The 12,022-nt window shown below is 40.3% G+C and overlaps 1 protein-coding gene across 2 annotated transcripts in view; it reads right to left on the bottom strand.

Moving 5' to 3' along the window:
* Positions 1-6,277: 6,277 nt before the first annotated feature.
* The window catches only part of ACTR2 (actin related protein 2), a 41,614-nt gene continuing 35,869 nt past the window's right edge, over positions 6,278-12,022 (bottom strand). For both annotated transcript variants that reach the window (XM_033239247.1, XM_033239248.1), the window contains one exon: positions 6,278-8,954. In XM_033239247.1, coding sequence (XP_033095138.1) covers positions 8,784-8,954 — 171 coding nt within the window. In that variant the 3' untranslated portion in view covers positions 6,278-8,783. The remainder of the gene's footprint in view (positions 8,955-12,022) is intronic.

The raw sequence follows: 12,022 nt of genomic DNA, 5'->3' as shown, positions 1-12,022 counted from the left end.
ATCTTCTGAATAAAATCAGCTAGTGGTGTGAGCTGCCATCTGATTTAGGTTGCCAGTTAGCAAATCATGCCTTCTGAATTTAAGGTGCTCTTTAGTATTCCATTTTATCCTAACAGTTCAGGGAACTTGGGAGCAGCAAAGGTTTTTGCGATCTGGGCCAAAGCAAGAAGTTTTCTAGTTTCAGTGGTGGGGATGGGGGTGGAAGAACCATAAATCCAATCCTCTTTAGACTCTTAAAACATGGAATTTCATTACATAAATCTTTCTCTTCATGTATTTGTTCGAAAGTGCAACAAAACAAAGCTTTCATTTAGGATACTCAAGGAAGCCTGTCTTACTGTTATTGAAGCACCTGAGGGAGGATTTTTGTTGGCTCACACCACAAATCTGAGCTTCTTTTGAATGGTATGAACAGAAAAACAAAATGTTTAAGGCATAAAAGAGTTGCTATGAAATGGAAATGATGAAGATCATTTTCATGCAACTCTGAGACTGGTCAGATTAATCAAAATAAATAAACATAAAGTTGTCATACATTTAAAAAATAGTAGCTTAAAGTCAGAAGATAGTTTTCCTCATACCACCTATACCTTGTGTTTCAAAAACACAAATGGTGAACACTGGCACTCCCCAAATCTACATTATGAACTGCATTCTGTATTAGGGGACCATGTCAGTTTTGATATCATAAGAAACATAATTATAGCAGTCATTAATGTATGGACTCTTGGTCACCATGAACAATTCAATACTTCCACTTTTCAACAAGTTGCCTCCAAAAGTTCATTTGTCAGTTGCATGGAACTTGAAATACATACATGATCTCTAAAGTAAAGCTACATCTGGTAGGTGGGTTTCTTGGCCTGACTATAAATCACTTTCATGTATCAAGCAGCTAAAACTTGCAGCATTAGCTGTAGTAGCTTGAGTTCAGGAAGCTGGGAACACTGCAAGTTGGAAGTGAGGAGAAAGGAATGTTGAAATGAGCAGTTTGCTTTGGTTATTTTACCACTTTCAGCATTCAACTCTCATCTACCAAGGTGAGCTTGCTCTAAAAACTGAATTTCCTCAAGAACCTACCAGTTTTCTCCAATGCACTCCTTAGGCCAAAGTTATAGACCTTCCTTTCACTTAAATCACAAAGAGCCGCTAATCTGCCCTAGGTGTCAGTGTGACTCTCTGGACTTCCTTTTAATACAAATGGATGTGTAAATGACTGATGGTGCTTTAACCATCCCAGAATTTGCCTTTTTAATGAAAGGTGTTTATCATCCATTTGAACTGAAGATCCATTTGGGGGAGGTGGAGCAGAGGTCAGCATACTGGCAAAACAGTTGGTCTCTAAGTGGTTCCGGCTTCCCAGGGCTGCTTCCTGTGTCACTTCTGAACCCATCTGCTAAAAGCTCTAGCTTTCCCCAGGAAGAGGAGGAAAGAAGGGCATTGCAGGTGTGGGCCCAGGAGAGTGGTTCATACTTTGAAGCCTGATTGTCCTCTTAGCCCCTACAACAGGAGTGTGGGAGTTGTGGGGGAAGAGTTGGAAAACAAGCAAACCCTCAGGCTTGATTCGGTGGTCCAGAGCGGGGCTCAAGGAAGCCTGTTTTTTTGTTTGGTTTTCTTTTTTTTTTAAGAGAGTCTTGCTCTGTTGCCCAGGCTGGAGTGCAGTGGCTGATCTCAGCTCACTGCAACCTCCGCCTCCTGGGTTCAAGCCATTCTCCTGCCTCAGCCTCCTAAGTAGGAGTAGTTGGGATTACAGGGGCCTGCCACCACGCCCGGCTAATTTTTGTACTGTTAGTAGAGACGGGGTTTTGTCCTGTTGATCAGGCTGGTCTCCACCCCTGCCCCCTGGCCTCCCAAAGTGCTGGGATTACAGGAATGAACCACCACGCTCGGCCTAAGAGCCTGCATTTTTAACAAAAAGAACATGTGATTCTGACCCCAACCGAAAAAGACATTTGAAAGACAAGTAATTTGTTTTAAAAATATGGATAATCATAATTTAGCTACATCACTTCCTGTGGGATGTTTTCATTTTAAAGATTCCTTTAGAATTCCAAGTTGTGTAAGCAGGGAACTTAAGAGGTTGAATATTACCTGCTTGAATTCCACTAAACTACTAAGTAAAAGCAAACCAAAGAGGACAGCCTCCTTAACTGATTCTTTGAATCAAGGTCCTTTAAATTCTTACCATAGTTTAGGTTCCACTCCTTCCTAATAGCTCTTAAAAAAAGCCAGAAGTTTTCAAATGTAGATCTAAATTAGGGGAAAAAAACCCCCACATTTGGAGGTAAACTGTAGATTTCCAATAAAGAGGTCAACTGTGTATTATCAATTTAACAATTGAGCCTCAGTTAAGGCCCAAATTTCTTACTCTTCAAACACTAAGTTGTCACAAAATATAAAAATATAAGAATATGTACATATGTAAACACAAGAAAATATGAAAATATAATAATTGATAACTCAGGAAACCCTTAGATTTTTATATTTTGTTATTACTATTATTTTTGAGACGGAGTCTCGCTCTGTCGCCTAGGCTGGAGCACAGTGGTGTGATCTTGGCTCACTGCAGCCTTTGCCTCCTGGGTTCAAGCAATTCTGCCTCAGCCTCTTAAGTAGCTGGGATTACAGGTACGCACCACCATGCCTATTTTTTGTATTTTTAGTAGAGATGGGTTTTGCGATGTTGGCCAGGCTGGTCTCAAACTCCTGACCTCAGGTGATCCACCTGCCTCGGCCTCCCAAAGTGTTGGGATTACAGGCATGAGCCACCACGCCCAGCAAGATTTGGTTTCCTAAAGTAAAACAGATCTCTTAATTTTCTTGTGTATAGACACCTTGAAAAAAATCCCAACCCCTACAGAACATCAAGGCACTCATATAAACGTATTAATTTAAAATGATCCAATTAATATTGTGGCACACTTTAATTTTAGAATTTCCCTAATTTTTTTTTTTTTTTTTGAGATGGAGTCTTGCTCTGTCGCCCAGGCTGGAGTGCAGTGTTGCGATCTCGGCTCACTGCAAGCTCCGCCTCTCAGGTTCATGCCATTCTCCTGCCTCAGCCTCCCAAGGAGCTGGGAGTACAGGCATGCGCCACTACACCCAGCTAATTTTGTATTTTTTAATAGAGGCAGGGTTTCTCCATTTTGGTCAGGCTGGTCTCGAACTCCGACCTCAGGTGATCCACCCGCCTCGGCCTCCCAAAGTGCTGGGATTACAGGCCTGAGCCACCGTGCCCGGCCATAATTACACTTTTATGCACAAAAGTGTAATTTTAAGAATCCTTATCCTCGAGAGTTGAGGCCATCTTTTTCAAACCCATGTTTAAGGAAGAGCAAATATGTTACTCACTAGAGTTTTCTTTTTACTGATTGTTTAAAGTGTTCATCAGGCAAAAGCTCCACTTGCTGTGGATGGCAAAGGGCACCGTTCTTAAAGGTCACCCTGGGCATAAGAATCACTCTGTAATACCTTTGTGGTCGCTTTCTGCACTTGCCAAACCCAAATCTTTCAACTGGTCCACGAAAATCTACTCAACATTCTCTAATTCTTCTATTCCTATGTCAAGTGTTTCATGGAAAATTATATGCAAAGTCTTTTCCAGTCTTTCCTTTTTCCTCTGGTGGGTGGGAGGAGTTGAGGGGGTAGATATAAAACCGACAGGAACTCCATTCTGCCAAAAGGAAGAGATAAATCATTTGAATTCCCCCTACTCAGATATTTTACATCTGCCGATAACGCAAACTGAGATACTTATAATAGGCAACAAGACAGCCAGTCTAGATAATTTGAACAAAAGTAACTATGGTCCAATAGCTTATTTCTTCCTAATTTCAAATGTTAAACAATACAGAGAAAGATGCTTTAAAATGTTTTAAAAATGTTATGCTATGTGAACCCTTGAAATTTATGTAATAGCTGCCTTATTTTCACCTCCCATAAATCAAGTTTATTTTATTTTATTTATTTATTTATTTTTTGAGACGGAGTCTTGCTCTGTCGCCCAGGCTGGAGTGCAGTGGCCGGATCTCAGCTCACTGCAAGCTCCGCCTCCCGGGTTCACGCCATTCTCCTGCCTCAGCCTCCCAAGTAGCTGGGACTACAGGCGCCCGCCACCCCGCCCGGCTAGTTTTTTTGTATTTTTTAGTAGAGACGGGGTTTCACCATGTTAGCCAGGATGGTCTCGATCTCCTGACCTCGTGATCTGCCCGTCTCGGCCTCCCAAAGTGCTGGGATTACAGGCTTGAGCCACCGCGCCCGGCCAAATCAAGTTTATTTCTATTCTGTGACTACAAGTTACTTCCAATATAATGGTTAAAGTCAGTAATTTTAGCCTTTTAGTTATATTCACACATGCAAACATGCTTTCCCAGATACTAACCCTCACCTCCTCTACTTACCTCTGATGTAGCATTTTTCTTTTTTTTTGAGACAGAGTCTCGCTCTGTCGCCCAGGCTGGAGTGTAGTGGCCGGATCCCGGCTCGCTGCAAGCTCCGCCTCCCGGATTCACGCCATTCTCCTGCCTCAGCCTCCCGAGTAGCTGGGACTACAGGCGCCCGCCACCTCGCCCGGCTAGTTTTTTTTTTTGTATTTTTTAGTCGAGACGGGGTTTCACCATGTTAGCCAGGATGGTCTCGATCTCCTGACCTTGTGATCCGCCCGTCTCGGCCTCCCAAAGTGCTGGGATTACAGGCTTGAGCCACCGCGCCCGGCCTGATGTAGCATTTTTCAGCCTTCAAAGAGGTCAGGGATTTTTGAGCCAGAGGAAAAAAGTATCCCAGTATTGTGTGTAGTTGGCCAATTAGTCCAAGGTTAGACAGCATGTTAAATACTGAGCTTAGCCGGGTGCAGTGGCTCACGCCTGTAATCTCAGCACTTCGGGAGGCCGAGGCAGACAGATCACCTGAGGTTGGGAGTTCGAGACCAGCCTGACCAACATGGAGAAACCCTGTCTCTACTAAAAATACAAAATTAGTCAGGCTGGTGGCACATGCCTGTAATCCCAGTTACTCGGGAGGATGAGGCAGGAGAATCACTTGAACCCGGGAGGCGGAGGCTGCGGTGAGCCGAGATTGTGCCATTGTGATAAGCCGAGATCGTACCACTGTACTCTAGCCAGGCAACAAGAGTGAAACTCCGTCTCAAAAAAAAAAAAAAAAAAAAAATTAAGTTTAGATCAATCCTCGAGTTTCTGCTTCACTTTAGTTGGCTACCCTCTTTGATGGTTCTAAATACAGTTAATAAACTCACTCAATTGTATAATGGTCAAAGTTTGTGGGTGGAAGAAAAAAATGAAGGGCATTGAGAGACATTCATTCCATCAAGGGCACTATGCAGTGCCTGGTATTTTCTTCCTCCATTACATATAGAGATAGCTGTCATCACATTCTTCTTCTGCAACTCAGAAGAAACTTGAAACACCAGAGACAACCTTGCGATGCCTAGAAGGACTCTGGCCCTGAGGCGGGCAATGAGGTTTGCACATACAAGTCCGTGAAGAAGGAAAGGCAAAAATACTCTCTAATCTCCAGCCATCATCCTCAAGGATAGTATAAAACAAGAAAAGGTCAGTTAAATGTATTTTCATCCTTCTTTCATTTTGTTAAATATGCCTAAAAGTCTGCAGATGAGTTAATATGTCCTTGAAAGGGGGCATGTGACACATAGGTCTCTTTAGCATTTCTAATTCTGTAAAAGACACCTTAAATCTTTTGGGAGACAAAACAGTCTGTTGGAAGAAAACAGCCTCTGATGTAGCTATAAATCGCTCTTCTATTTTCTTATTTATAAAATCATAACAGAGGCCGGGCGCGGTGGCTCAAGCCTGTAATCCCAGCACTTTGGGAGGCCGAGACGGGCGGATCACGAGGTCAGGAGATCGAGACCATCCTGGCTAATACGGTGAAACCCTGTCTCTACTTAAAAATACAAAAAACTAGCCGGGCGAGGTGGCGGGCGCCTGTAGTCCCAGCTACTCGGGAGGCTGAGGCAGGAGAATGGCGTAAATCCGGGAGGCGGAGCTTGCAGTGAGCTGAGATCCGGCCACTGCACTACAGCCTGGGTGGCAGAGCAAGACTCCGTCTCAAAAAAAAAAAAAAAAAAAAATCATAACAGAAATAATGAGTTGTTTTGTCAATAATAGAACACTGACATGAACTTGACCTAACAACGAGCATAAAGCTGTCAATTCATCTTGCATTAACAAAAATAAAAATACGAATAAAAGAAAATGAAACAAGAGGAAAAACTATTAGAAAGAAATGACAAAATTCGAACTGACTTTGAAAAAATCTGATTTTATTTTCCGAATCAAAAAGAAGTATTTCATGTTAAATTTAGACTGTTTAGCTTTCCACTGATATCTCAAGATACTTTCCAGATATTAACAGTACTCAGAACTGTGTAAAAGTTAACAACCAATACCATGTTTTAAAGAAAAAAGTTTAATTGTAAGACTGACGTCTTGGGAACATTACTAAATGTATTTCTAAGAAACCCTTCTCAAAGGTCAAAGTATTGACAATTCTGATTTAAAAATTTAAAATTTTTAATTATTGGAGATTTAAGTAACAATAGTTTCAAGAGCCAAGAATCAGATTGCTTGTTAAAACAGATTTTTTTTTTTCCTGAGGGATTCACACTTGCCAACAACTCCAGTTAAATATAATAGTCCACCCAAATCCCAAATGTAAATGTATTATGTCACCTTGGAATAGTAACATTATAAAATGGGATTTCTAAATTATAATACATACACATAATATACCATTTTAACTGACACGTTTACCAGCAGAATTCTGAAATCAAAAACAAATTCTACATTCAAGGGACAAATGATAAATGCTCTTTCATTATTTTAAGAGTCCATTCCATTTTTTGTTGTTTTCTACTCCCAGATTTTAAAATGGACCAAGGGACCCAAGGCCAAGTCAATCCCATTTTCCTGAACCCAACTGCCAGTAGGTACTGGCCCTACATACGCGTCCTTTAACAAGCCCCATTCTCAAAAGGCTGGGGGTATTTGTATAAGAACTTATTCCAAAGTGGCTCTAAGATCCATGTTCCCAAGATCTAGTACGGGCTATTCATGTGTTCTGAGGCATGTCCAGCATGCAAGCAAACTTATCTGTTCAAATTGAGGTAAAACAGACAAAAAACACTGAATATTAACAGAAGCTACATAATTAAAACTAACCTTTTGCTGCTTATTTAAGCTAATTATGTATTCTTACAAAACAGAGACCCTCAAGTCAATAATTTCTTTTGATTTTAGTCACCCCCAAATTAAGCCTCTTCTTTCAAAGCCATTATTAGTTAAAAAGTTTTAAAATGAAGAAAAATATTTCTTTTCCAGAACTTGTATTTTGTAATTAGTGTGATGCAATTTCTTTTTATTTTTCAAACTTAGAAAGAACTCATGTATGGCTACTACTTGATATTTTTTTCAGATACCAAGGAATACCAACAGGATTCATAAATAGGATTTTCTGACACTGGCAGGAAAGTCTGCTAACGTTTACAAAATACCAAAGACTCTTCTTTCAAGCTTCAAAGATGGCTGAGAATTAACAGTTATGATTAGTTTTTCAGTGCAAATAAAAAATTTAAATCTTGATTTTTTTTGGTCAACATTTTAAACAGTCAAATTTTACTGTACTTTTCCAGGTTTCAAATCAAAACAAACAAACGAAACAACTAATGAAAATTACCAATTGGCAACAAGTCCCGTATTTCAATGTTATTTTTAAACCACCAATTATAACCTACTGCCAGTAATTATTTGTAAGTACCTGCTTGTTTTAAGCACTGGTCAGTTACATAAAAGAATAATTTGCAAGAATGATACTTGGCAATGGGTTACTTTAATGCTTCTGGAATAAACAGAAGCATTAACAAAACACCAGATCTTAAGCACTTTTAAATCTGTAATTTGAATTACCAAAAGGATTTTTAAATGTTACTTTTCCATTGAAGGACTGTAGGGAGTCTAGTCCCAGCTAACATGGTTGATTTTAAAAAATAAATAAATCCCTAAGCCACATAGTAATGGAATACTACACTTGCTTTTTATATCATATGGAAACAGCTCCAGGCAGAGCACAAGTAGAAGAAAACCTGCCAAATCAAAGTACTGTAAATAAAGTTCCTCTATGTACTCCAGTGAGAAAACCTCAAAAATAAAAATCAGAAGACCACCCACTGTTACCCCTCCCCCCAAACAAAACCCACCCAAAACACTTTAGTTCTGAACCTAACATTTCCCTAAGATGTTCACAGGAGAAGCTTTAAGGTACTTAAAGCTGCAGCAGTATAGCTGAAAGCGCCACATTACAGAGGAAATGCCCTAAAGGGTTCAGCAGCTGCCCACCCATCCCGAACCACCCCCCATCCCAGTAATATGTAAAAGCTCCTGAAGTTTTTTTCTTATGCTAATAAAGGCATACCACCTAGTGTGCTAAAGACTACAACTAGCAGCATTAGAGCAGTAAAGTGAAAACAGGAAGCCTACAGGAATGATCTAAATGCCTACTTAGAAGAAACAAAGCAGCAGACAGGATCCTGAGCCCTCTAGTCTATGTAGGGAAGCAGTTGAATTAAACTGATTTACCCACATTAACAAAAATTTAACAAAGCTTCCCCAAGACACCAGAATAAAACTTGACCTTTCCAGTCAAAGGGCAGAGAGAGGCCTCTTCCATGTCCTGGAGTTGAATGAGTTCAAAGATTGGCAATAAAGGAAAAAAGAAAGCATTACGGGTGTGATGGGAACAAGCTTTGGAGTTTATCGAACAGTCACACCAAGTTTCTCCAGCACACGGACACCCTTTTCTTGGTACTCTTGTCGAGTCATCCAAAAGTTGTCTTTGTCTTTCATGATATCCGCTAGAACTGCACCACCCAGGAATACCATGTGCTTTCTGCGGGGTGGGTCTTCAATGCGGATCTTAAATTTCTAAAGGAGAAAGAAAGGATAATAAAATGGTACATGTGCACAGTGCTTTCTGCTTTATGAAAATGACTTTTAAATATATGCTCTCACTCAACCTTGCAACAGTCCTGTGATGTAAGTAGAACGGTAGGATTTGGTACCTGAGGTACAGGAACGCTTAGTAATTTGCCCAAAGCTCATGTTTAGGAGACCACACATCCATCCCAGCATGCTTGGAACAGTCCTGATTGACACGTGGTGTCCCATCATTATTAACACCACCCCTTTTCATTCTTGAGTGTCCTAATTTGATCAGTAAATTACATGACTTAACACCCTACTGAGAGACCAAACATCAGAGATATAATTAGCACAAATTTCCCATCCCCTGGCAGATGACCACTTGGGAAAGTCACTTTGCTATCAAACGAAGTCTGGATAAGAGGACTTGCATGACTTCTTAAAGGTCTAATACTGTTATGATTCTAGTCCAGTGCAACTGAGTAAAACTGAAGTTCTTTTCTTTTAAGCAAGGCTTACTTTCTATTGTCTCAAAATCAAATGAAATGTTCTTAAAATAAACAAGGCCAAATATGGTCAAAACAAATCATGGGGATGTTATGAGAAAATGAACACAGTAACCAAAATTAAAGACAATTGGGAAAAGTTTTACACTTTGTAGCTACTATTAAGTGTCTAGGAAGGACACATCCTCCTTATCTTTATGGTTGGTCAACACTGAAAGAGACCTTAAAATGACATAGCAAGTTTTTCATTTACAGTGTCACAATCCTGCAAAAAACACCCAATGTAACTATGTCATTCCAAATCATTTGTATATTTATGTCACATAAATGAACTGTAAGGGTTCTGAGAACTGTAAGGGTTTCCAAGATAAAGAAAAACATCAGTTTATTTACCAATTCTGAGACTATTTTAATTGTTCCTTTAGCTTTCTTGCTCTTAGGTAGGGGTCAGCACATTTTTTTGGAAAGGGCCAGATACTTGAGGCTTTGCAGGTGTGACAAGCACCCAACCCCACATGTAGCTAGAAGGTGCCCACAGACAGTACGTGACAACAGGTAACATTATGTAAACAAATGGGCTTGGCTGTGTTCCAATAAAACTTAAAAAACAATAACAAAAACAAAAAAACAGTTTTGGCATAAGGGCTATAAATGCCCACCTCTGCTCTAAGGGAAACTCAGCCCCTGAAGACACTGCTTCTGTAAATATCTCAACTGCTTACTGTTTCTCTCTCACACACTACCTTAACCCTGGAGGTTTGGTAATATGAGTTCTTGCTCTTCATTGCTGCTTCTATCTTGCTCATCCCTAAAACTCCACAGCTCCAATGAAACTCATTCTATCAGATTATTCCATCTACCACTTCCTCCTTGCTGAACTCATGCACCTGCTCTCAAGCAGCTGAACAAGATAGGAAAGATAAAAAACATCTTGCTTCAATGTATCACTAACCTCAACTGAGCTTGCTGCTGCATGGTAATCCTATTACATTTCTCTATTCTCTCTTCCATTCTCCAAAACCACCATTTCAACCTCCTCCTCTAGTCTAAAACGCTACCATCCCTTCCCTCCTCTCAGTGCCTCCTAACTGGTCTATGCCCACCTTTGTTCCCTCTTCCCCTAAGAGTCTATTCAACACACCAGACTTAATGATCCCTTAAAAATATACATCAGATCCTATCATTTCTCTGCTTAAACCGCCCCGGCACCCAAGATTTTCCATTTCACCAGGAGTCAAGCCAAACCCTTTACCATGGCTGAACAAGACCTGCCCTCCTGCTACCCTTCTGACCTCATATCCCACCTGTCCTCCTCCCTTGCTCACTTTGCTTCAGCCATACTGGCATATTCCCACCAACCTGGGGCTTTTGCATTGTTCCTGCCTGTAAGATTTTCCCCCCAGACAGCTGCATGGCTCACTTCTCTCACGCTCAACTTAGGTCTCTGATCAAAAGTCACTTCACCCAGAAGGCCTTTCCTGATCACAGTTTATGAAGGAGCACACAACCTCTCCAACCACTAATATTTTCCAGCTCTTCACCTTACTTTTCTTCATATCATTATTACCACTAATACATTATTTAGACTAAAAGCAAGGATTCTGTTTTCCTTGTTTTGTTTGTCCCCAGCACCTAGACCTATGTCTGGCACCCAGCAGTTCAAGAAATGTTTGCTGAATAAATGATCACCTGAGATCAATTATAAATTATATGTAAAACTCAATAAAATCAGAAAAATGAGTGAAGTACTTAGACAGCATGGCTCCCTTCCAGTCTGTTAATCTGTTTAATGTATGTGAGCCCATACTCAATTTAATTTCAACAATTTGAGTCATATATGAAAGATGTAACATACAGTACTCTGTAATACATAATCTCATTATCTAAAATAGTTGATCAAAGTGAGACAAAGCTCAGAGATTAACTCAGGATTAGGTAACTCTTGGTTGAGTATACAGCACATACTGTATACTTCACATAGTCCAGAGTTTGGTGGAAAAAACACACAAACCCATGCCAAAGAAACATCAACTATTACTAGTTAAAAAATTTCTTTCTACTGTACATACCAACAACTACCAATTAAAGTCTGTTTCAAGAGCTATGACAGTTACCGGGATGCAAAAAAATTTGAGACATGATGTTTTACAATCTGACGGAGGAGAGAAGACAACATATGTAACAAACAAAGTCAGAAATAGAAGACAGCCCAAGAGAAGTGCTAAAGGCTGACTGCATATCCAAAATAAGTTAAAAAAAAAAAAAAAGAACAAAACTCAAGTGGGGCATTTATTCCCCCATAGTACAGCAGGTTCTTCTTTTGCACAAAGAGGCGCCTCGGAGTTTGTGCTGGTTGTTACAGATGAACCAGAACTTTTGGCCCTGACCTCACTGCCTCCATCCATTGACTATAGAGGTGACCAGAGCTTATCTTGAACTATTTCCCTCTTCCTATCATTTCCAGGCTGCACTTGACTGCAGTAGGAATTTGTTTTGGAAGACGTCTTGCCCCCTCTGGTGGTTGTCAAGATTCACAAACTACTGTACAGTCTTTTAAAAGAATGT

Source organism: Trachypithecus francoisi, unplaced genomic scaffold (genome assembly GCF_009764315.1).
Source record: "Trachypithecus francoisi isolate TF-2019V2 unplaced genomic scaffold, Tfra_2.0 Lachesis_group17, whole genome shotgun sequence".
Classification (NCBI taxonomy): Eukaryota; Metazoa; Chordata; class Mammalia; order Primates; family Cercopithecidae; genus Trachypithecus; species Trachypithecus francoisi.
The sequence above is the reverse complement of the archived record's forward strand: the minus strand, read 5'-3'. Positions and strand labels throughout refer to the sequence as shown.